The 26,533-nt window shown below is 31.7% G+C and overlaps 5 protein-coding genes across 7 annotated transcripts; 3 read left to right on the top strand and 2 right to left on the bottom strand.

Annotated features, from left to right (window-relative positions):
- Positions 1-178: 178 nt before the first annotated feature.
- Bm9458 (Uncharacterized protein) lies at positions 179-1,041 on the top strand (the record flags this gene model as incomplete). The annotated part of the gene is made up of 4 exons (XM_043081025.1): positions 179-252; positions 365-539; positions 628-851; positions 954-1,041. The coding sequence occupies 4 exons, from the start codon at positions 179-181 to the stop codon at positions 1,039-1,041; spliced, it is 561 nt and encodes a 186-aa protein (XP_042936959.1).
- A 10,490-nt stretch (positions 1,042-11,531) lies between these two features.
- Bm13416 (Uncharacterized protein) lies at positions 11,532-12,803 on the top strand (the record flags this gene model as incomplete). The annotated part of the gene is made up of 3 exons (XM_043081024.1): positions 11,532-11,587; positions 12,124-12,270; positions 12,605-12,803. 3 exons carry the CDS (start codon positions 11,532-11,534, stop codon positions 12,801-12,803), a joined length of 402 nt encoding a protein of 133 aa, XP_042936958.1.
- Positions 12,804-16,588: 3,785 nt separating this feature from the next.
- On the bottom strand, positions 16,589-20,690 carry Bm4224 (Uncharacterized protein; the record flags this gene model as incomplete). The annotated part of the gene is made up of 12 exons (XM_001898569.2): positions 16,589-16,846; positions 17,100-17,224; positions 17,431-17,695; positions 17,819-17,953; positions 18,103-18,240; positions 18,381-18,521; positions 18,683-19,121; positions 19,495-19,682; positions 19,821-19,946; positions 20,011-20,133; positions 20,326-20,446; positions 20,608-20,690. 12 exons carry the CDS (start codon positions 20,688-20,690, stop codon positions 16,589-16,591), a joined length of 2,142 nt encoding a protein of 713 aa, XP_001898604.1.
- A 552-nt stretch (positions 20,691-21,242) lies between these two features.
- Positions 21,243-23,209, top strand: Bm4223 (C730027E14Rik protein, putative; the record flags this gene model as incomplete). 2 transcript variants are annotated; one of them, XM_001898568.1, is made up of 4 exons in its annotated part: positions 21,243-21,376; positions 22,294-22,453; positions 22,584-22,673; positions 22,952-23,209. In XM_001898568.1, the coding sequence occupies 4 exons, from the start codon at positions 21,243-21,245 to the stop codon at positions 23,207-23,209; spliced, it is 642 nt and encodes a 213-aa protein (XP_001898603.1). The 2 variants fall into 2 exon arrangements, with proteins under 2 accessions (XP_001898603.1, XP_042936957.1); XM_043081023.1 differs by lacking the exons at positions 21,243-21,376; positions 22,294-22,453; positions 22,584-22,673 and having other exon boundaries at positions 22,958-23,209.
- Positions 23,210-23,794: 585 nt separating this feature from the next.
- Positions 23,795-25,730, bottom strand: Bm7042 (putative 44.2 kDa protein in RME1-TFC4 intergenic region, putative; the record flags this gene model as incomplete). Of its 2 annotated transcripts, XM_001898567.2 has the most annotated exons (6): positions 23,795-23,868; positions 24,176-24,295; positions 24,377-24,485; positions 24,698-24,916; positions 25,067-25,237; positions 25,425-25,730. In XM_001898567.2, 6 exons carry the CDS (start codon positions 25,728-25,730, stop codon positions 23,795-23,797), a joined length of 999 nt encoding a protein of 332 aa, XP_001898602.2. The 2 variants fall into 2 exon arrangements, with proteins under 2 accessions (XP_001898602.2, XP_042936956.1); XM_043081022.1 differs by lacking the exon at positions 24,176-24,295.
- Between the last annotated feature and the right edge of the window lie 803 nt (positions 25,731-26,533).

Genomic DNA, 26,533 nt, shown 5'->3' with positions numbered 1-26,533 from the left:
AAGTAGTCGTAAAGTAGAAAGCGAGGAATAATTCTAAATTTGATGACAAATTTAAGATATTACCACTTGTTTCTATTTCGCTTCCTCTCTTTCTCTTCTCTATCTCCTTCTCTCGCCTCTTCCCAAGCGACAATGGTTCAAATTTCTAGAAAGGTTTCATCGAGATCGCGCAAAACAAATGATCAGCGAGGAAGAGGCCCCGAGGGTACTACGACGGGAAAGACGCTGTCCTACTGATACTATACTTAGGATGTACTGATAATCACAGAATGTCACCTAAACGTTGCATCTCCTAGAAAAGCATGATAAACCTTTTCTGTGAAGAGAAACGAGAAAAGAGACTCTCTTAGGAGAATGTTTTCAGAATACCTGTCCATGCGAAGCCTTATGTTCTGGAGCGCCTTTTCCGCTCTACCTCGCACAAGTGCCTTCACTCAAAAGTATCGATCGCAAGGATGACAGCTCTGGGCATAGAGAGGGAAGGAATAATTGGCGCTATTGTCTCCGAAACAGTTTTCAGCCGAGAAGGCAAGCAAATGGTCATTCCTTGTATTTTATGCTACTTTTGTTGATGGAAGGTAGAAAAAGTCTGATAAAACGATGTAAGATGCTGCTGTAACTTTGTAGGATAATGGAATGATGCTTCTCGATTTTCTCCTGTCGCACCTCCTTGACAAAACTTGGGCAGCCATCGTAGAGACAGATGATCTTAACTCACAAACCTGGGTAGATGGAGCTCATTTAGCTCCATTTCTACATCTAAGAAAAGAACCTCAACACATCTGCGGCCTGGTGATTCTTCTTTTATTGTCCAGTCTGACGAAAAGGATGGGTCTAATTCCGCACATTATGTATCTCAACTAAAAAAAAAGTATTGTGAAGGAAGGATATAAATTTCCCTTTAAAAAACCCTGTAAATGAAAGAGTAGGGAAAGATGGATAGAAAGTCGCAGATCTGGTCCACATGCAGATAGTTCAGGTCTTTGGTCACTCGAGATTAACCCAGGTGATGACAATCTTGCTAGGCAGCATCCTAGATGATCAGAAACTTTTTCAGTCATCCATGTTTCACCCGCTGAGGTAACTGCACAAAGAGACAAAATGTAGATCTGCCTTCAAAGATCAAAGATCAAAAACCTTCATGTGAGAACATAGGAATCATGTCTGATATTGTGGGTAATGAATCTCTCGAACGTCGTTTTTCTTTTAATTACAACAGGCTGTCACCACTTCGACATTGCTATCTTCAGTGAAATTCCTCTTCATAAAGAAGGAAGCCTCAAAGGAATATTACCGACTACACTTCTAATCAGGCAAACCCGAGACCCAACTTGGAGTTAGCCTCATAATCAAGAAATTAATCGTTTTCAATAAAATTATCTCCACACACCTTCCACTAAATAACAAGCAACATGTTGCCTTGTTCAGTATATATGTCCTAAATCTTCGAGCTGATCCGGCAAAAAAAAAAATTAAAATCTATATCTTCGTCATTCCAACGATGGTGATAATGATGATAAAACCATAATCATTGATGACCTGAATATCAAACGAAAAAAATCTGAGCCTGGAAAGGAGCACTAGCAAATATGGTTTAAATTGATATCTCTTGCTAGAATTTTGTGCATACGAGCAATTCACGATCATAAGCACTACTCTAAAGCCTAGAAAGAGAAGGGAAGCAGCCATCTGAGCTCAGAAAGAAGCTGTGGACTTAGTGTATCAGTCCAACACTACTTTCAAGACTTCGTAGAGTCCTCTGTCTTTGCGTGGTTGAATCTACTGTTTTAGATTGATCCACCCTTGTTCTTGGTGTCTCGGAGTTTCTGTTGAAGCTTATGGAAGCAGAACGAAAAGCTGTTTTTCTTATAAAAGAGGATCGGTCAAAGAGATGCTGTAAGCTATTTTAATCGAATTAATTTTAGGATTTCTTTGGAAGAGACTCTCAAGGCCATGCAGCAGATGCAATCTAGCAAAACACCTGGGCTTGAAATTTGAAATTTAAAGACATAAAGGCCAAACACTTCACGCTAAATCTCATGAGCTTATTGTGAGTTGTAGGAAACAAGACAACCTTCAGTACCTTGCTCTTTACCGCCGTCATTGCCAACACAGAAGAATATTTGCATCGCATAACTTCATGCTTTTAAGAAGCTGCAGTTCTGCACTGCATCGGTATCAACCTCTCATCACAGACAGATTATCAACTTCACTCTATAACTACACTCATCTAAGCTTTCGTTAATTCAGCAGGTTTACTTATCCATTAAGCATTACTTTCTCATCAGCGTTGCTTCCGCATCATCCATCCTGCAGAATGATCGGTGCGCTATTGTCCTCGAGTAAGGGAATTGCTGGTATTGAAACATAAACAGTTACTCTGGTAGATCATTTCTTAGGAATGGAGGATTACCACTTTCTTGAGAAGGAGCTAAAGAGGACAGAAATATAAGAACTCTCTTCAATGGATCTTTAAGAAAGTACGTAGAGGAAATACAACGTGTAGCAGCGTCCGTTAGAACTACACGAGACTTTCTTGCGGTCTTTCTAACAGGACTAGCCTACCTTTAATTGGCTTTTTAAGTCATCGACAAGTTTGTAATAAACATGGGTAGAGCCTTTTACAAATATAAAGTGTACATCCAAGAACAAAAGAAAGTGACATTGATAAGACGGAAAAAAAATTTTTTTTTCAATTTCATACTTAAATAAATTGTGGATTCAATTTAGAAGGTAAAATGAATATTGATGTTTTTTTTTTTTTTTTTTAGGTAATAATTTATGATTATTATTTACGTTTTTTTTTATGACTAAGCTTCTAAACAAACATTAACAGCTTTCCTCATAAATTTTTGAAAAAAGTTTGCAGTTAAAATATTTTCAGGTGTTATAATAATAATGATGAAGACAATGCCAGTTTATTTATTTTTTACACAGCTGATTCCCTTTTTTTTTTTTTGTTTGTGGCCAACAATGCAAAGATCAATTCTCCCGAAAACGTTAATTTTCGTTGAGTTTTATTTCTTTTTTTTTTTTTTTTTCATCTAATTGCTTTCCAGTCCCTAAATAATAATATCTCTCATTGTGAATAATGTTAATGGCGTCATAAATGACGATGATATAATATATATATATGTGAGTTTGTTTTAATTCTATTTGAAACATTGATTTCTTAACTTCATACTTTAGGAATGGATGATTCTTAATGGATTAGTATACCTGCTAATCATATGAAAGACTATTACATCTTTCTTGCTTACAATTTACTTAAATTTTACAAAGTGGCTCAATCCATGATTACCATTCTGAAATTGAAATCATGGATTTGAAATTAAGAGAATTCCGAGTTAAGTAGCGAACGCATATATTATAATGTAAGTGGCATTACCATTACAACATCAAACAATGGTGACAAACAACAAGTTTACTAACATCAAATTGAAATTCCGGTTAAAGGATTCTGTCAAATTGACCTCATTTGTTGCATTAAGTATCAAACAGTGTCAAAAAGTAAAAAAAGTGAAAAAAATAAACCGGTTATCAGGAGTTGATGATGATCCACATCGGTCCTCTCAATACCTCTCTCTCTCTCTCTCTAACTTCCCTCAGTTTTGATAATTTTAATGAAACTCAAACAAATAATTTCCCGATGAGAAGAGAAATCATTGATTGATCACTGCTATGAGTTTAAATGAAAGAGAACATTGTAATGAATTGAGATGTGGATAGTTTAGCTTTTAAATGGCACTGAAAATTTTCGACTCTGTCGGAAGAATAAGAGCATGGAAAGATAATGAAAATAAAAATGAGCAGAGAAATATAATAAACTGACAAGAAAGTTAGAATGAAATTTTTTTGTGAATTTTGATCTAAAAAGACGTCGTAACGTGTGGCATAATATATAAAATTCAATCTTTTCTTTAAATCTCAGGAATTTTCAAAATTAAATCAGTCAGGTATGTTTACCTACAAGGCTTAATATCATTCCCACATTCAAATAATGTTTACAACAATACTGAAAACCACGCATGCAGACGAAACGAAAGCTACTTTTCACCGATCGAAGAAATACTTCAAAAACAGTTCGAACTGAAAATTATAATATCAAACAGAACATCCCCTTTTATCAGCTAAAGACTAATTCAAACAAAAAAATCATTATTGTATTTCTGATCAATGTATCATCCTATGTTGCTGATGGATAGTTCAATATTATTGTTGAGTAGTTTTCAGGATAGTTTTTGTAAAGATAAAATAACACGGTTTGAGTGTAACACACAAAAACCGGACCTATAATCACTAAAAAAATGAAGAGAATATATATTAAGAATAAGCTAGTGAAAAAAAAAAAAAAAAAAAAGAAATTATATTAAGAAGAATAAACAAGCCTTTTAGTCAGCGAAAAGTTCTAAAAATCAAATTGACTGCTTCTTATACAAAAATTCAAAATCATTTCAGAGAAAAATGAAATTCATTTACGAAAGATACGAATCAAACAAATTGTCAAATGGAGCAAAGTATAATACTTTGTAATGTAATGTGATAAATTTATGAATTGCATCCGAATAAACTGAAGTTATAAAAGTTAGATTTGACAACTTAATTCAACAAATAGCTTTGCAAATAATTGAGGAATTCAGCTAGTTAAATATACAGAAATGAGAAAAACCAAATTTTTCGAGGTAAAATGAATTGACTATTATAACTGATATGTAATCAATTTTTATTCATAGGTTATAATTTCAAGTTAATATTCCATAAATTGGGTCATTTCGAACTTTGACAAGTCGTTTTTAATTTCACACACACAAAGAAATAATAATCGTAGTGGCAACTACGATTATTATTTCTAATTTAATTAAAATTCACCCTAAAATTCCCTCATCTTAATCAGTTCAATTCTAGCACAAATTTCAATTTATTAACAAAATAATCTTTCTCACCAACAATTCCTACGAAAACTTTCCAGTGCATTCATCTCTTCGTTGAAAATATCCAAGACATAATCGGTTAGTTTAAAATTACATAAAGTTTTAAAAAAACACAACCAGCCATTGAAATTAGAACCAAAATTGAGGCAGTGATGACCAACGGAACATTAGTCAACTACAGTAGTGTCGATTGTTTATTATAAAAGGAAGGCATTCTTTCTTTTATTTCAAATCAATAAGATGAATGAATAATTATTTGAATGACATAAATGCCATACAAATTGGAATGTGCATGAGGGCGCTGTTTTATGACATGGACAATTTGTTTGAGTGAAAAATAGAAGCTATCCGTAATTATTTTTCAACTGAACTCTCAAAAAAAAAAAAAGGAAAAGTGGATTGCAATTTTCACTGTGTAAACGAAATTTAATTAAGAGAGAAATATATAAGAATGGAAAATGTTTGAATGGAAGAAAAAAAAGAGCACAGAGGCGAGGCAAGAAGGAAAGAAGAAATAACAAAAACAAACTGATTGATGTAAAACAAAAGATATTGCAGCTGCTACTGCTACAACGGTAGCGCTTAATTTGTTATAATTAGAAATGAAATGAAAGGAACGCTTGAATGAGTGAGTGAGTGAGTTATATATATATATATATATGTGTGTGTGTGTGTGTGTGTGTGTGTGTGTGTGTGTGTGTGTGTGTGTGTGTGTGTGTGTGTGTGTGTGTGTGTGTGTGTGTGTGTGTTGTAATTCATCACTGAAGATTGGTAGCTTAGTTTAGCTTAGCAGCAATAACAACTTTAAATGTTATTTTTCTGCATAGCTTTCGAAATTTAAAGATCACTGTTAGCAGTAGAGAACGTTATCGCCTCGTTTTAAGTATTTCTTTCCGTGTAATCTTACATAAAAAGGTTCACATTCTGGAATTATAATAGAAGCAGAACAGAACTGCGCTCGAATGTTTTATGAATAAATTTCAGATTCATTTCACTGCACGCTGATAATTGAGCAATTCAGTGATCTGTTTAGCGAAGGTGACATTTCTGTGCTATAAAGTTAGTCGAATTTCATTTCAAATTAACTGGTATATCCTACGTCGATCAAAATTATCAATGGCAAAAATGTTTTTCCCAATCAGAAAAATGTTCCTCGGTTCAATTTGTTCATGGTGACAAACATTTTTGTTATCTTTGTTGTTTGTCATTTTTAACAATTAGCAATCAGCAATGATCGGTACAACTGATTATCATGAATTCAAATGGATTGAAACGATTTACTTAAAAGATTTTTCCTGAATTAGGAAGGACAATTCAAGGATAGCAACTTCTCATTTCGCTTCCGTTTTTTTTTTTTTTCACGTAATTATCAGCATAAAATATGAACGGCTCGATTAATAACTGGCATATAAATCACTTATTCCAAAAGAATATATGAAATTTTTTTTTTCCGAGAGAAGAATGAGTCGAGATGAGTCATCGCTAACTGGTTTCACTTTGTATCACAACAGAGAACCTTCTCTTCCACACAGTACTTTTAAAAAGTTCAACTAATCGGATCGAATTTTACTTTCACTATATCTATTTCAAATGTAATTATTGCCTATGAAGTAAAGACAGTAAATGTTAGAATTTTTCAACTAGGGTGCAGTACACCTATATTGCAAAACTATCGGATTTCTTTCAACAATCAGATCAAGGTCAGACATAATGTCTCTCTCTCTCTCTCTTTTTCTTTTTCTCCTGAAAGGTTCACAATACAAACTTTTCATTATGATAAGATATCAACAATTTAGACTAATGAATTTGCAGTAATGATTTCTTAACTTACTGAAAGTTTCAAGACATATAATCTATTCTTCGCGTATTACATTAGCTCTATATCTTTTGATATGGCTTATATGTCAAATTTTTTGGGAGTTTTCTAGTTTGTCTTTTAACAAAAAAATTCAACAAAGCTACGAATTAAATGAATAAGCAAAATCATAAGAGTTAGAAAAGCAGAAAAGTGAAAGATCAGTTCGTATTTCCTAATGGATAGTATTTCAGTGAAACTGTGAAAAAACAGTTAGCTTCACTGCATCATTAATAAGTGTAGTTTTAAAATGAATATGTTTTGCTATAAAAGCAAACGATATGACATAAAAGTTTGAGAAAAGTTTTGCTCAACGATGAGCATAAATTTATAAAATAAAAATATTCAAATAGAAACAGTTTGAGAATTTTCGTATTGAAAAAAAAAAAAAAAGAAAGAATAAAGGATCAGTCGACCAACCATTTGCTCGCACATTCATTTACATATCATCAAATATTCATAATAACAATGGAAATAAATCGAAATAAATGAATATAATTCTTATCAATTGTTATTTCCAGGATATTAAATTCAGCTATCAAAAAAATTCTTTAAATATTCTCCAGATAGCTTCTAGAGGACTCTCATATGTTTGGCTTACATTCTAGTTTCTTCTAGCATAAAACAGCATACTTCAATGTAATAAACATTGATACTTTATTACATTATTATCAGTCCATCTTAGTCGGTGTGTATCCAACACGAAATATTTTTAAAACATTCATTCAAATACTTTAAAAATAGTTTCTCTCGTGTCACTTGACTCTCTTACATATTTATCAATTTTCTTGAAGTTTTTCTAATAAAAAGCATACGTTTTCCTATTTTCTACTCTAATTAATTGTTCAGCATGATGCGACCAGTTTTTTTAAGGAAGAAAAAAGACTAATAAAAAAACATTTCTTTAACTTTTATTTCACTCTGTTTCATTTAAGCTTTATTTCAAATTCTTAGACTAATTATTTGTTCATAAAGGTCATCAAAAGTTATAAAACTATAAAATATTTCGTTTGTACAAATAAAAGAAAAAAGAAAAAAAAAGCTGAATATTGAAAATTGTGCAAAAATGAAATGGAAAAGTATGAAAAGACATAATATTTTAGAGCATTCTAATAGACGAGACGCATAAGAATGTTTATTCGTTGTATAAATCCGTTACATATTGACGCACTTTAATCATTTTTGTAATAAAAAACTATGATATGTGATTTTCTATAGAATCTTTATTAAAAATCAATAAATGTTATCTTCTAACATTACATTTTTAATTGTTCCTTTCATCGTTTTCACCTTTTTTTTTTTTTTTTTTTTGTTTTGTTTTATTTTGTTATTTTGTAAATTCAATTCTTTCGCTCACTTTATCTTATCTTCATAAAGTGAAATTCAATTTCTTTTTTCTTTTTAGAAAAAGTAGTCTCTTATTTAGCGAATTTTATGAAATATTGTGCATAAAAAAAAAAAAAAAAAAAAAAAAAAAAAACAAAGTATTGGCATTTTGAAAATATAAAAAAAAGGGTATTCTAAATATTTCTTTCCTGAAATTTTCTTTTTACAGATTTTAAGAAATCGATAATAAAGTTAAGTTCATGTATTATACTCCGCAAAAGTGTAATTACTGTGTTCACAATGATAAGTGAACAATTTAAAAAGCATTTCTGTTCATTATTTGAGAAAGTAAAAGGGAAAGCAAATTCAGTTAAGTAAGTAATGTGAAAAGAGTATAGTGATCGTGTGATTATCACTATATCACTAATGATTAATGATGAAAAAAGCAGAAAAGATGAGTAACATGATGATATTATTGCTGTGATCACTCTTTCATAACATAAATTAACACAATGAACCATAAAATATATTGATGTTTCTTTCTTCCTTCCTCTTTCTCTCTCTCTCTCTCTCTCTCTACAGGTAAAACAGATATTCAAAACTTCACTTAGATCAGATTAAATGTTATTTTGTCTGTTCATTTATTAAACAAACATATGTATTTCCATGAGAAACTAGTTATTAATCATATTATTCGCACGAAAAAATTCTTACAAAATTTTTGATTAATTTCTCAACGAAAGAGTTTTTGTTACAATAAGTAACTGATAAAATCATCAATGGGAAAAACATAATATATAGCTTAAAAAACGAAATCAATTTGGAAAGTTTTCCAGAAAATATCGTTACAATATAAAATTTCGAAATTCACTCATATAATAGACTACAACTTACCTTAGAGGTATGCATTTATGCAAATGAATTCGATGAATAAATCGAGCAAATTAAATAATTTGAATGGAATAAATCATTCTCTAAAGTATGCTTAATTTCGTATTAATTTCATTTTGAACAATTGAATGAGATTCAGTTGTACTTTATACTCGACTTTATCAATAAATTGAAATTGATAAAATCTGATAGTACTTTAAGACAAACGATACTTGCAGCAATGCGCAACAGTATTGGAAGAAGAAATAAATATTGAAAAACGTAAAATACAATGATTTTGGAACAATCGAAAGTCAGAGATGGTACAAATGCTACGACAATCTGATAATAATAGTATTATCGCAGATTTTCTTATCTTCTTTTTCGTTCAATAATTTTTATTCCGTCTTATTTCTGAAGTTTGTAACAATAAAAATAAAAAATGGAATTTGGATTTTTCATTTTTTAAGAAAGAACATAAGTGGATAGAAGTAAACGCTGTTTTTACATAATAAATAACTTCTCATCATTCAGTTTTCGCTTTCAGCAGATAGGAATTAGTTAGTGGATGTAAAAATTCTAGCATTAAAAAAATTCAAAATAAGAGTTATTCACATTATTTTACTTTAAAATGAAAAACGTGTTCGCAGTTGATTTTTTGAAAAATCATAAAACTTTGCACCATATCCGGTAAGACAAACACAATAATTTCTCTTTTTTTAGATCCAAACATCATTCTGATGAGATCAGATGTTACACATATGTTCTCATACGTACAGATGTAATTCAATTCAACCTTCATTTCTCGTGCAATTGACGATGTACAATTTCTGAAGAAAATACAATCAAATAATAATATAGAAAAAGTAAATTAAAAAATATTAATTAATTAACTATTTAGATGAATCATAGCAAAGTATCTTCCGTCTAAACTACGCAGAATCTAGAATTTTGATTGAAATAAAACTAATAAATGTGAGGAAGAAAACTATAAGAAAAAGATTTTGAAAATTCACAATTTAGAGAAATTTATGCTTTAAATTTGGACCAAAGTTTTCCAGTTCAAACCAGTTAATTTCTATAAAAAACTTGCGTGATTATAAGGAAGCCTTACACTTATTTTTTTTAAACTTTTTGGAGTTACTGCTAAAATATTCTCATAACTGGGAGATTAGATTGAGTAAAAGTTTTTTCTGCTTGCAATATTTCTGATAAAGATCGAAGTAAAAATGAAAACTACACTCTCGTCATCTTGGTGACAAATTTCTAAGGATTTTTGAAAGGATTAAAATTTAATGAGAAAGCTTTTGAAAAGATTAAAATTTAGAGATAAAACTACAATGGTAACGACATTTTATTATTTAATTTTCTACACTTCAGACATAAGATTAAATCAAAGTCAAATGTACCCTTTTTTATGTCCTTTCAAAATTCTTTGGGATGAGTTTTTCCAAATTGCTCTACCTCTCCCTCTCTCTCTCACCCTCTCTTTCTCTCCATCACAATTATTAGATCCATAATGGCAAAATCAATGTTATTTCTTCTTTGAGATGGCTGTGATAAAATGTGTTAATGATAATACATCAATATTTCAGACCAGTTAAAAGATTCCAGAGTCCAGGAATTTCTCGAGAATCGAAGTTTTCTTCTGTCGGTGAATTACCACTCATCAAAGATATGCATAAAACTTCAGGAAATTATTTTTTCGATAAACAGTCAATTGTTAACTTTATGCTAACAAAATCATATTGAAGAGTTAATCTTCTAACAAATTTATCATGGAGATTGCATTCTTCAAAGAATCGAAAATTTTTTTGCATAAAATTCTTTATCAAAAAATATTTGGGGTACGAATAATAATTAGGCACAAGCTGTTCGTTCATTTTTAGCCAATTAGAACGAAAAAAAAGCAATTAATTATATTTCTTATCTTATTAGCTAACTACTTATAATGTAAAAGATTAAGAATTTTAGCAATTTACTCTTCAAAAAGTATGCAACAGTATAATACATTTGCCTTTGGAAGTATAGAAAAGTTGAATTGGTAAATGGAAATTGAGGGCACCCAATTTAATGATAATTTAAATCATCATTAATTTGATTTAAATCTCAGTTGCTCTAACCTTTTTCCATGAAGACTGCTTCCTGTGAACCATAATTCTTGGATATTCAACCAAATACCAACAAACCTCACTTGGCAAATTTTAAATAGTTTCAGCTTATAGCAGGGATAGGAATAAATGATGGATAAAGCAGATCAGTATTTGTTTTTATAGTAAAATGTCGTCAAAACCAATTGAATGGCTTGTTCAGAAAAGTCGGTTAGGATATTTATGTCTTTTCTGTTTCTGGATGATGATGCCTAGAAGTGATATCATGATTTGATGGATAAGGGATATCAGGAAGGAAAAGAAGCGAAACTTGAAGAAAAAAATAAGAAGTGGAACAAAGACGACGAGGAATGATGATCAAACAAAAGTAACAACAAAAACAAAAAACAATAACAACAAGAACAACAACAACAAACAATAGTAGTAATAACAATAACAATGGCAACAGCAACAACAACAGTAACAGCACTAGCAGCAACGACAATAATAACAAAGTAATGATAGTAATACCTCTTGAAAGAGGAGAGATGGAGGAGAATTTAGAAATCAAATGGAATGAGCGAAAGGGCCCAGAACTATCCAACCTACCTGTTTCTACCTGCCACTCTTTTCCTATCCATCCTTTTCCTCCACCGTTTACTACACTAACATTTACTATTCTATTACCGCTACAATTGGTTGTTTCTCATTTTCACGATTAATTTCACTTCATTAATTAATAGACTTTTTTTCAGGGAGAAATATCTTCTATTGAGTGCATAGACGATGAATAGTGTTTTCTCTTTACTTGTTTACCATTTCTTTCGTAATGAACTGAGAAAGAGAAAAAGTTCTTTAACGCTTGGAATGGCTACGACAAGGATGTCTAGCAACAGCCAGTCCTGTAACGGAAATGAATAGAAACAGGATTTCATTCCATCTTTTAAGAGACAGCTGTTCAAATCAAAACCTAAAATCAAATTCCAACTTAACTTTCAAATTTCTTTAAGAGTGCTAACAACGGAGCTGCAGGAGAAAGCAAATGTTACAGTACGGATGGAATTAAAAAGCTTGTTGGAAGTATATTTAATGATCTGAAGAAACACATTTTGTTGGCGCTCCTGTCTACCATTCACAAGCAATGTCATTTTTCTGCCATTTCAAAGAGGAAAGAACCCAATCTTCCACATATCAGAGCGTAAGAATTTCATTTTTTTCACTAAAAACATTTCACTGTTACTCTCAACCAACTTTCGTTTTCACTTGTTCAATTAAACAAATTGATAAGTAATAAGCGAAATTTTGAGAACTCGTAGAACCAAAAATACAAAGGAAAAATGATTAACCTATCCCAATGTCATGCGAAATCTGAAGCTTCGCAGTTTCTCATTTTCTTCTTAACTAAGAATCAGCTTAGATATCAGTAATTAATAAAGGGTAAACTATAAGAGGGAAGACCAGTACAGAGATGGATAAAATTTTCCGAAATTGAAGGAAAAAGAAAATTAAAATGTTTTGTTGAAAGTTTGCAGTGACGTGGTGCAGAGACGGATGGTTATGGCTGTGGTTGTAGTTGTGGTGATGGGTGGCGGTAATGGCGCTTGTGGTAGTGGTGCTATAGCGCTGTACACTATAGCAACGCAGCATCGGAGCTGTTCCGCTGATGATGCATTTACAATTCTCTCTTGTTACCTTTTTGTTTTTCACAAAAAATTTCTGAAAAAAAAATAAATGAGAAAAAGGGAAGAAGCGGAGCAGGCATCACCCGCCTCTTCACTGATTCCATTAAGCTTGTTTAAAAGCGATCACAATTTGCAGAATTATTTCACATGCAAACGGTTCTAGAATTGTGAAACATTTATTTTAAGATATCAGCCAGATCTCTGATTCATTTGAAAGTCTAATTCACTCGTAAGGCTGAAATACTGATCGCTACTATTTCTTTCAGTTCTGTCATCATTTATTTATTGTATTTATTATAAATGTAAACATCGACTGACCGTCTGACAATTATGACTATTTACTCAGTAAAATAATGGTTGAAGTTACCCGAATTTGAATCATAAATCAAAGTTAAGAAATGTTAGACATTATGAAGTAGCGAAAGAATTTACTGCAATGATATTATACTGTTAAAAATATCCGAATTCAAATTAATTCATAAGAGGCAGAAGTTAAGATGACATTTATTTAACCATTTGACCATCATAGTCATGAAATCATTCATCGTCCTATTGCTTTCATACGACCGACCAATGTTGGTCCTAACAGCATTACTAGTCCATATTGAGAAACTTAGCAATCGAAGAAAATCCAGCAATATTAACAGATTTTTATTTTCAATCAAAATTAATTTTATTTTTTTAATTAAAATTAAAAATTACTGAAAATTCTCTTAAATGTTCTCATTTAAGAAAATTTTCAGACTGATCATTTGTACTAGTGATAAGAGTGTTAATGATAACATTCTTAATCTTTTTACGTGATGTTAAACCATCACGATGGTAGTCGCTTGAAATGGCAGACGACTTAGAATTTAAATTTCCTACAACAATCTGAGATAATGAAGTGACGTTCTTCTAGCAGACGATTTTTATACATGGGATTCTTACTAGTATTTAGTTAACTTCACTGCTTATCATCAAAGGCCGTAAGGAATGGTCGAACAGGTTATGAGGCTTTTTTTTTTATTGGCATTTTCTACAGATGTGAAACCCGCCGGTCAATGCTAAGCAGTAACTATTTTAAAATACCAAAATAGGATATTCAGATCGAAATCATATAAATATTTAATAAATAGTTTGTGTTTCGCAGCAATAGAAAGGAAGAAAAATCGCTTTTTGTTATTTTCGAATTTTCGTCAGCCAGATAAGTGAACAAGAATTCGCATAGTATCATAAAAGAAGGTATTAAATAATGAAATAGAAGAACTGGTCTGGAATCATTTATTTATTCTTGCAAAGTTTTTCTCATCCCTGAAACAGAAATAGGTGTTAAAAAGTTTTCAGGACAAGAATGTATGTTAATGATGAGGCAAGTTTATAATCAACCTGTCCCCTCACAACACATTTATGTTTTCCAACTCTGAAAGAAAAAATAAATTCATATAACGCTAATCATTCGCATTTCATATTATCAATTATGACTGTAGAATTTGAGCAATCAGTGAAAGCAGAAATAAATGCAAATTTCAAATTTTAAATGAAGAATTTTTGAATAGAGAAAAATGTTCCGAAAAAAATAATTTCGAAGAAAAACAAAAGATTAATTTCGAAAAACTACAACAAATTTCATTTCTTTCACTAACTCACTGTGATTTTGTCCTTTCTATTATAATAAGAAACATGTGGAATTCCACTGTCTTTTTTTACTGGCAACAGTTGGTTGGAAAAAAACCGGAAATTTTGAACAATATGATTTACTTTTGAGAATTTAAGCGAATAGAATGCGTATAGACACCAACTTGTTTTACGGTTTAAAAAAAAAAAAATTGATAAACAAGGCGAGGAATCAATATTTCTATTATAATTTTAATAATTAATATTTTTTATTCTTTATATATTTGCTGCTACAATTTCAATTAAAGTTTGCAATTAAAAATTATAAAAATATAAATTGTTCGCTCCATTTTACCAATAAAGATTGAAAAGATTTAGATTTTCAAGTTGATTAGTTGCATAGACTAAAAAACTTTGAAAGAACCCGACAATGGACTTAAAATCAAAACTCATTTGCCAAATGGACTAAAGACATGTCAGACTGTTTGTTGAAATATAACTGTCCTTTTGTGCAATCAATTTCTACTACACTTAACGTCATTCATTAAGTTTAAATTCAAGAAAACAATTAACTACAGCAATTATTAATTAGATTCAATTGCAGTAAAAATTTTCCGAAAAAAAATGCAAGCATTTTCTCTTATAACTATCTTCAAAAGCTACTGCAGAAAAGAAAATGATGCTGCATTGAAACAATTTGATTGATCCTATATTTAAATATTTTCGAATGTGAAATCCCTTTTTTACTGATAAAAAAGAAAATGCGGAAAAGATATAGTAATTTTTACTCCTTTTGTAAACTGGATATTTGATCTGTTCTGAAGTCATGAATGAGAAAAAATAAACCCTGACGCATGCTTTATAAATAGATTAACATTTCTATTAATTTTTTATGCATATGAAACAAAAAGACTGTAAGTCATTTACCGCATAGGGTTCGAGCAGTACTGAAGTTAATATCTTATCGTGGCTACTCTACAAGGAACGAATATGACCATACATCGTCCTTTGTAACATCATTCTATTTGAAATCAAACACATATATCTCTTTGAATTTCATATCATCAATGTCTGACAGTTAAATTGCAATGCAACAAGCCTGGGAATATTTGGCTGAGAAAAAAAGTGAATTAAAAAACCAAAATGAATTAGGAAAGAAGAGATCGCATATTTCAATTAAGTCCACTTATTGAAACATTCATATCATTATATCAAACTGATTGTTTTCTCTACTTAGATAAAATCTTAAACTACCAAACGTTTTATAATCACCTTGATTTATTGGACAAACAACTTGCACGGAAGGTAGTTGACTATCCCCTTGTATGTTGTTGAAATTCCCCATATGATTTTTTAAGCTTTTTTAGAAGATTGTAAATAGTTCATTTGCTATCCAACGAATTTATCTTTAATCACTGCCAAAGAACAATTTTAGCTAATCTCATTAATACAATTATTTTCGTCTGCTGCGCTTCTACTCAATACTAACTATTGTACAGAGCTCTCGCACGAAAAAATTGTGCTAAGATTGTTCTACCCATATCGTCCAATTCATGTTATCTGATTAAATGCCAGGTGACGCAGACTGAAGTTGAAACAATATCAGGTGTGATATAAACACCATGACAACCACTCAAAACATTTTTTGTATCCAATTTGGAAATATTGAGCTCTCACGATGAAATAAAATTCCCTGCTTTTTCATTATCAGTGAATAATTCAGTTTATCATTAAAATCAACAACAGAGTAACAAACACAACAAATAGAAAATAATAACACACACTATTTCAGATACTTTCTTTCTTTTAAACCTTTTCAGAATAATTTCATACTAGAATAATTTCTGAAATAAACTTGCGAGTATTTACTCGTAACTCTCCCATAAAAACATGAGAAATAGAACTTACAAGTTTTCAATGCATACTGCTAAATGCAAGTAGAAATCGAAATCATGAATTAGCATTATGCACTGTAAAATAGTTCCAATACTGTGACACTGTGGGATTATTATAATGCCGAAAATATCGGTGTTATAGTAATTACGACAATTAATTCCAGCAGTGCTGTATTTAAAGTACTCGAAAAATATTTCTTTACTGTTAATACATTTGAATGGAAAGAACAGAGAACTTAAAAATTTGGAAATACCAGGAAGATAAATAATTTAAAAGGATGGGTATGGGATAAACTAAAACAATCCGGCATAAATTATTGTACATCTAACATTCTCACTAATATCATACTTGCTGAGGTAATAAAAAACAGGAACGAATAAACTTTTGAGCCAAATATGGCATAGGTGCAAGTGAATATGATGGTCCAGAGAAAATTTCCAAATTGGACAATGTTTCGACTGGAACTTCGTTACTTTCAACTTCTTTTTTACCAACAGTTAATAAATTTGAAAATGGAGTCTTTTTCAATGCTATATTCCTCGTATGCAATTGCTTTTGCGCTTCTTCTAGCAATTCCGACCTTGCAATCACTCCATAGCCCTGAAATGATTATTTTTGGAAGAAAAAGGAAGCGATGGAATTATTACAAAATAGAATGAAGTCATTACAAGAACTATGGGAAGAGAAATCTCCAACACTGCGCTTAATTCACCGAGTATAACGTAAAAACATTTTATGATCGATAACTTTTGACTTTTTGAGAAACAGCTTAGGTAACTTTGAGAATAACAGCTTAAGCTATGTGATACATACATTTGTTGGCTTAAATATGTTTTATAAAAATGATACAAACCTTTTCATAAGCAGCAACTATTGTAAACGTTCGGTCCTTTCCAATACCAATAACACTTTCTGGAGTTGAATTTAATTTCCTTTGACATAGTAAAGTACCGGAAGAGCTATCGATCACAGAAACAACTGCAAAAACCTCGTGTATCACTACGGTAATACAAATTTTTATTGTAATTATTCATTCTCACAGTTCCTTATATTGTTATACGAAGTTCTACTAAAATCTTTTAACCGTAATAATAACTTCAAATTTTAGTAATAATTTTAATTTCAATAAATTTAATAACAATTCTAAATTAATAGAAATCTTTTTTTTCAAGAGAAACATGAACCGTTTTTATTATATGCAACCGTAAACTGCGATGTTACAGCGAGTTTCAAATCCGGTTCGCAAACAATCCATAATGGTGCAAGCGTGCATATATTGAGAGCATAGATACAACTTTTAGATGATATTATAAGCAAGTTGGTATTATTCAGAGGACCCCATTCTACTGCTGTAAGTTTGCCATTACCCTGATGGACATAAACAACACGTGGAGATTTTTCCTGTTCTGCACACCACAGAGCAACGACTCCATCAGTCTTCAGACTGATCTGGAAACGAACTGATTAGTAAATTTAAGAACTAGTAAGCAATTTGTGGTGGAACTTGTTAAAACATCAGAAGTTATTTCAAATTTTCGAATGTTTTGAGTTGAAAGGAAGAAAAAAAGAAACATCATGAATCGCAGCAAAATGTGACTTTTGTATCCTTGAAACATGCAAAATAGGAACATCCATCCAGTGAACTTCGTTCGACTTACACCACTTTTTCTCATCATTTTTCATTCTTTCCCATGTGCACAGAACTCCCTGAAATAATTTAATATGTAAATAATTAACATAGTAACATTATTAATTGGAAAAAAAAGGACGTTATAAGCAAGTGTTTCCTTAACAATAGATCAATCTTTTATCCACTTGAAACTAATTCACCAAAAAAAATTTTTGAAACAATCAACCTTATTATCAGCAGTAACGAACAAATCACAGTCAAGACAGGCTCGGATAAATTTTATAACTCCGCCAACATATAGCTCGCAGTATTCTAAAGCAAAGGAGCCTAAATCTTCATTTCGACGCCAAAACTGCAACCGATTCTGAAAATTTTCCTTTTTAGGAACAAACTTTAGACGAAATAAAACGAATCTTTATTTTTAAATCAAGCTGGTCTTTGTTACAATTTCTCATTTAAATTAACAATTCGAAACAGTATTCTAATGAAGCACAAAAAATTTACATTTGGTATATCGAAACCGATGTCACAATCAGCAGTTACTATCATTGTCCGTGATAATGCAACTTCACAAACGTCCGTGTAACCCATAGTATCAGAAAATATATTTTCTCCTTCTATTGGATTCTCTCTAGATACGTCAGCCTATAAAATAAAGCAGTAGTGATTTCCATCACTTATATCTTTTTTTGATTACCTTTTGTTTCAACAGCAATGATATTCCTTATAAATGAACAATAAGAAAAAAAAGATTGCTTAGATATTCATGTTGTTTAGATGAAAGTTATATAATATTAATTAAATACCGTTGCGATGGAGATCATTGTAGATGGTGCAATCCACTGCATAAAACCAGGACGTGCACTGTGTACAACGTAATTTGTATAAAGAGGATCCTCAGTGAGGGGAAACAGCGATTTTTTCGGAGAACAGAAAATTGATTCCATCGAAGACAGAACATTAAGTGTTGAATTGAGAATGAAATGAGTCGAATTATCAGCTAGTACAACAGCCAGAACGGAACCATCTTCAGAAAGGTTAAGCCTTCGAACTGGTGCTTGTAATCTTGGTAATAGTTGTGGCTTAGATATCGACTTTAACTCTGAGAGAGAAAATTTCGCTAAAACACCTTCATCACCAGCAGAAAATAAAGTATTCGATTCGGATAAAGCTAAGCATGGAGCCCATTTATGCCAATGCACTGAATGACTGAACGTATTGATGCCTTTTCGACTTACGTTATTCCTGAAAAATAATTCAACAAGTATTTTTATATAAGTTTCAAAATCTAATAGTCCAGTTCAATATAACAGAATTTTATGAAACACTCAAAATGATTAGGAATACCAGAACACCTGTTGCTATATTTAAAAGAAAAGATGAGTTCTATTCATCTTTATGAAATAAGTTCAAACTAAGTAAAAATGTCAAGTACAAAGCACAATGATAAGGGAAAACATAATGCACATTTCGAAGATCTATGCTTGAGGCTTTTGTCTTTAAATAAAATTAAAAACAAAATCATCAGCAAATCTTCCTTACTCCATTCCTTTCTCCTATCCTGAAAAATATACATTCGCTTCAATTTCCTATATTTCATAATTTCTAATTGACGAACCATATAAAAACACGGCCAAATGATATTGCAGCTGCCATTGTGTCCCCAAGGGCTGTAATACTTATAAATTCCAGTAGTGACGAATCCATGAAAACAGCTTTACCAATATATTTGAATCGTTTAACTCCATTTTCGCCAAAAACGTAAAGATATACAAAGAGCTTCTCACAACAAGCAAAGTAATTGGCCTAAAACAGCAAAGATCATGTTTTTTCGAATTTTCAATATTTTTGTATGAAGTCTATGAAATTATTAGGGGATGAAAAATATGTGAAAAATTATCGTTAAATCATACTTGCGAAAATAACGCAAATAAGTTTACTTACCGTGACAGCAAATTGAGAACATCCAATATTATGCGGCCCAGTTCGTAGAATTTCCTCATTTTGCGGAACTTCATTTCCGTTAATCTTGGTAATAACCAATTCCTTACCTTCACTTTTAGTTACAACCTGGAACAGTTCAAAAGGTGAAAAATAAATTTGCATCCTGACTAAATTTTTAAATAGAACTAACCAAAGTGGTTCCACATGAATGCCAAACATCAAGCGGTGCACAATTTAATTCACGACAGCGCAGAACAGTCCACGTGTCAATGCTCCAGATGTATTCTGTACCATCAGCGGTATAAGTTACTGCCTAAAACATTTACATGTTATGTAATAAGAATTGTATTTATCACAACTGCTAATATAATTCCAGTATGTAAACAAGAAATTGATGAGCGTGTTGCGATCATTTCGTTAATGCTGTGACTCAAGACGTCAATTTTGTACACAATAAATAAACTTCACTGATCGGTCTTGATCTTTTACAAACTTTAGAACTTACTTTGCTTGGAAATGTATAGTAAAGGGTGACAATCTTTGCAGGATGAGTGAGAAGCTGTATACGATGGCCACTTTTTACTTCCACAACTATTACATCGTTATTGGAAACAATGAATGCTTGTCTGTAACGAAAATTATTTATAGAAATAATATCTACAAGTTGTTGCTGCTGACATATAACACTGAATGTGATCACCGATATTTTACATTCCCTGATTGATAAACAAGGTTACCAAACTGTAAATAAAATATTTTACAGGAATAAAACTCAACTTCTCATTACCTGTTGTCAGAACTAAATTTTACAGGGACTTCAGCGACTTCAAATCCAGTTCTTCTGGATTCTTTCCAACTGTTCCAATCCATTTAATCAATACGGAAAATATTTCTGCAGTAAAATATATTATAATTCTTCATGTAATTCTTGGAACGAAACTGCGTAACTTTTGTTAATGGAATATTAATCTAACATACATATATTTGCACATTTCACGTACGCAATAAAAGGATGTGACGTTTACGATGCTTGAATGATGATGTGAATATCTTCTTTTTAATCGTCAGCAAATCACTTACACTTTCATACTCGTCAAAAATCGCAAGAGAAAGGACCAGAAAAAAAGGAGAAAGAGGAAGGAAAGAAGACTCGTGTACCCAACCGTAGAGTACCTACACGTACCGAATACTTTTTTTTTTTAATTCGATGATTAAGCTGATCGATTCAGTTTAATGATGTAGAGATAGTTAGTGGGAAGGTGGTCTTATATTCTCTCTCTTCTTCTTTCCTTTTCTTCCTCTTTGTCATCCATCCCTTTTTTGCTGAAATTCAAATGTGTGAGAAGTCATTTTTCCTCCCTTCCTTTTTTTTTTTTTTTGTTTAAATCATTCATCCTTATGCTTAAACAGACAAAAAACGAAATGACGGAGGGAACTGTGACAGAAGAAAGTGAGTTTGATATCGATCTGGTGACTGAGCTATTCGAGAAGTCACTTTTTGGTGACAATGACGTCAGTCTGCCGCTATACATTGACGCATACCGACAAATTAACAAGTAAATAATGAATTTTCTTCCTGTTCTCATTAGAAATTTTTTTCCTTTTTTTGAATGACAAGTTTCATTGCTTAATTTGCTTGAAACAACTTAAAATTAGGCTAAATCTCCATTTAAAAAAAAATGTAGGTCAAATGTAGATTTAGTGCTTCACTGGCCGAAATTGCCCGCATACGAAAAATAATGCATGAACAGATATTCCAGATTTACGGATTTGAAACAAGAGAATAAAAACTGAGAGCTTAGGGACAGTTGTTGTAATCGATTAATTCAAAAAACTAACTGCATTAATCCATTTGATATTCAAAAACTTTGTACTAAAACAAGGGGCTAATGTTGACTTATAAGTATGGGCTTTTATCTTGCTGCAAAAGGCGTAGTCAGGTAAGGCTGATGGGAGTCATGATAGAAACTGTCGTAGTTGGATGTCAAACTCAATTTCTTGCTTCAATTGACCGAAAACTGTTAGCAGTGAATCTAATGGCCTTATTTCTTTCTACCAATTTCAAAACAAGTCAATCGATCTTTGTTCTTGTTTGACAATACACGTCTTCTTGTTTGACTGTCAACCCTTGATTTCGAATGACCTTTATGAGTTAGACATTCCAGTTTATTATTTGTCAGTGACATCAACGACTTTTATTTAATATACAATAATGTCCTTTAAACTGCAAAAGCAGAACATCCCATCCGGAAGTTTCTTGTATAGCCGGCAATGTTTGAGGATTGAGCAGATAAGTGCTAATAAAAGGAATCTAATAAGTCAGCAAGCGGCTTCATTACTTGCTTGTAAACAAATTAAACAAATTATTAGACTATTGAGATTCCTTTAGGACAAAACATGGTTATTTTCAGGATTTAGTAGCTTTGACTCTCGCATTAATAAACTTCAATCTTTTAAAGCAGTTTTATTCCAGATTTTTCTCACTCCTCAATAAAGGATTTTCTTTTGTTGAGAAAGATTTGCTGGAGAAAGAAAAAATCCTGCATGAGTTACATGTAGCTGACCCTGCTCATTATGATACTGTAAATAGCATGGTATCTTGGGAATGTCGTTTGGGCGCACCATTCGAAAAAGTAACTAACTATGTTGGTTATATATAAATTAAACATAAAGGAAATGTCGCAGAGCAGATGTTAACCCTTTTATTTAAACCCTATTTTGAATTTCATAATCTCATTTGAATTTTTTGTTGCTATTTTGAAGGGTTCAAGGACACTGCTGCGACTGCATAGAGCCCTATTATTTATCGTTGACTTCTTGAAGAATTTGAAAGATTCCCGTGAAGAAGATCAGGTATGTTCAGGGTTTTTCAAATTAGGATCCTAGAGATAATCCACCAATATACATGTCGAATCTTATTGTGGAGATAGCAATCATCCACTTCCTTAATGCATATTTCCAAAATTAATATTTTCATTTAAAAGAAGTATCGAAATTTGCAATGAATTTCAGTCCTACTACACACTAATTCTGAATTTTAACAAAATAAAAAGGAATGTTTTCACAGAAACGGCGAATTCATCGAAACTTATTTACAACCTAAAGTGGAATTATTCCCATTTTGATTTCAGATCTCGATGTTATGTCAGGCAAGCTATGATGGCACGTTATCGAAATACCATAGTTGGATTGTTAGGAAACTTGTTGGCGTAGCGGCCCATTTGCTTGCTTCTCGAGATTGCATGTTGAATGCGATTATAAGTGGGAGAAGTTCACGACATGAATATGAAGTCATGCAAGCAATTACTAGGTTTATTAGTATTGCAGAACAAGTTTTTTATCGCTTGCAAAAAATTTATGAAGATAAAAACATTTTGAATCTCCCTTGAAATGCTTCAATTTCAAAAGATACAGTGAAATAATTGCATAGTACTAAGAACTTTTATCTTTTCTCATCATTTTCAAAGTGAATTTTGTTGTTTGTGCATTTTCGTAAATTTTGTGGATCTAAGCCACAACTTACAAAATTTCACTAATCGCTTTTATAATTCTAATATTTTGTTCCTGTATGGATTTTCATTATTCACTTTAACCTTTTGATTTGTTGATTCATCTCAACAGTTTAAAACAACTTTTATCAACACTTCCTCTTTTGGACTCAGTTTATGAATTAAATTCCACTTCAAAAGAGGCAGAATTCAATTCACACAAATTTTTCGATTCGTTTTTTGTTCCTGAAATATTTTAGAATTCAGGAAAATTAAAAAATGATGTTTGCGTGTTGTTAAATCCTGCACTTCTAATCTTTAAGGTTGGAAAAAAGACTTAGAAAATTTTTGACGAATTCTGTTCATAAACTTGATCTGTTTGAGACATTATATACTACTTGCGAAAAGCAAAAATTTGATTTTTCGATAATATCTTTATTAAACCCATGGAGCAGAATTTACTTAAGCCTCGTCGTCTCCTCGCTTTCAATACATCAGCATGTGCTGAATTTTAGGACTTAGCACAATTGGAATGGTGATGTAACTGTTATTTGCTTTAGCTGCAAAGGAGAGACTGATAGAAATGAAACTAGGATGCTAAGATAGTATATTCACTGTTTACCGTTCCTCAAAATCAGCAGCAAACTTGTCAATTCCAGCAATACAAAATCTTCACATCTGGAGAGTGAGAAAATAACATTCTTAAATCCTTAATATCCTTCAACACCGTATTTTTTTCTTGTATTTTTATTTATAAAGGCAGACGGAAAGCTATATTTTACATCATATTTAAATGCTATAAATGCTTCAATGATTTCATCATTTTTGCGATTTTCGCAAAAGCATATGCAGTTGATCGCATGATACCTGCAGAAAATGCATTTTTTGCTGTTTGTTGCAAAGCAGATCTCCAAACAATATCTTCGATAGCTGCAGCAACAGGTTTTGGTCCATCCAACCTTCGTGCCAGCGAAGCAGCAATCTCTTCTTGAACCATAATACTTAGGACTTCCAGGTCTCTTGTCACTTTATTATAGTTATTAGGTGAGATTAAAAAAAAAGTGATACCTATATCATTCTGCTTTCCGTTTCTGCTGTTGATTATGCGTTGTAAATTCCATAGTACATTAAATGGTAATCCCATAATTCGTTTAAAAAATACGGCATCACATCTGTCCTAAAGGAATGAATGCTGTACAGCAATGAGATACCCTACTGAAAAAAAGGAATCGGAAAAATTTTTTTTCGGATAGTCTTTTTTTGGATTTTCGGATCAGCTAATATTCATTTCTGAAAAATGTAGTAGCTAACAATCTTTCATGAATTGCATGAAGTTCATTAATATAGTACTGTTCTCAAAAAAAAAAAAAAAAAAAAAAAAACGGTTACCTGTTCGATGGTGCGTCCTTGGATAAAAACATCTTCATCAGCTTTCAAGAGTGGTACGTAGATTTGATTAAGTTGAGCCCTGCTTCCGTCAGCAATTTTTTCTATCTTATTTTTGTCTTCACCAAATGACATTCGAAAATCACCTCGATATGAGAGCGATATTAGCTCGTTGTAAAACTGTGAAAGTGAAAATTTGTCCGGTAAAAGTAATAATGCTGCCTGAAAAACGTAGAAGTACAAATTCTTCAACAAAAGAAATTATGATGTCTGGAAACTTTTTGAAACCGAAAGTCGACACGGAATCTCAGGCTTCGTGGAACAATTTTCTTTATCGAAAAAATTAAAATCTTGAAACGAGGATTCCATTACCTGTAAAGCACTATAACGATTTTTTTCTATAGCCAGGGTTATTCTCGGTGAAGGAATGATGATGTCCACAACATGTTTTTGCAGTCTCCCAGCTAAATACATCCACCTCCACTCGATCAGATCCAGTAACAAATCATCGGTATCAATTACAGAATACTTTATAAGATAACCCTAAAAACAGCTTTAAATTGACTAACTGCCACATGTTCGAAATTTAGATTCTTTGATTTCGATTTTCCAGTTTCTAATAGATTCGGATGCTATAAGGTTGGTTATCAGATGCCAAAGACCGCACTATCCAAAACCAGTGGAATAAATCGTTATAAATAATTTCAAATAGTTGGAATTTAAACCATACCTGGTATGACACTCGAGTGTTACAATAAACCCTAGCTGCATAGTTCCTTTGAACTTGCGCAATCTTTTGACACCCTAGAAAACGTAATAAAGAGTAATGGGTCGGATTCATACTCAAGTTCTGTTTATGAAACTGTTTTGAATCTCGCGTTGCAATAATGAAATCGACCATTTCCCCGAGTGTACCATCAATCTTCTGCGGTACCGCACCCGAACCATAGGCACATGCATACTCCACGGTATCCAGTGGCAAAATGTCCAGAAGATGCTTCCTATTACCCAACGAATCCTCATGAAACTCTCCCATCTTCTAACTGTCACGAGACAATCCCGGTAACGAGGAGTCTTAATTGCGAGAACTCCAACCACTGTCGATTCTTCCAAGATTAATCACTGCTTTACGAATGATACGACCAGTCTATAAATTCCACTGAATTACATTCCCATATATCTCCAATATTTTCCACCACAAACCATTTATACGAATAACAAGAATCCTGCAAAGCATGTTTCCAAAAATTTTAAGGGAAAGATTTCTTCTTTGAGAACGCATTTCATCTCTTTCTACAATTTAGAAGAATCTCAAAGTTAGAAGGAACCTAAAAATTTCCGTCCTTTTTTTGCGACCTTTCCACTGCTTATTCTGAGAAATAAAATTCATAAAAATTCATCCCAAATCTCAATTTCCGCTACATTTTTTACACTTATTATATTAATTGTACTGAAGGTTTTATTAGAAGTGCACTAATACTTGTGTTTAACTACTTGTGTCCGTCTTTCAAATAAAGTATGGAGGATATATACATATATATATATATATATATATATATATATATATATATATATATATTGATTTTAAATGTAAACGTATCAAAATCTCTGTATGAAACTATTTATATCTCTTAAAAACTACAGTATTATTCCAAATGGATCTGCTCAAAGTAACATAATAAATGGAATCGGTATCTATTTGTAGACAGAAAATCAAAGCAAATTGAACCAAGTCAAAAATTGAAACCACATCAAAATGTCTAGTAATTGGAATCAAAATAGGACCACATAAATGGTTAATGATTAAATCCTAAATAAATGATTAATTACAAAAATGGT

The sequence above is a fragment of the Brugia malayi genome, assembly GCF_000002995.4.
Source record: "Brugia malayi strain FR3 genome assembly, contig: Bm_v4_Chr3_scaffold_001, whole genome shotgun sequence".
NCBI lineage: Eukaryota > Metazoa > Nematoda > Chromadorea > Rhabditida > Onchocercidae > Brugia > Brugia malayi.
This window is presented reverse-complemented; position numbering and strand designations above follow the sequence as displayed.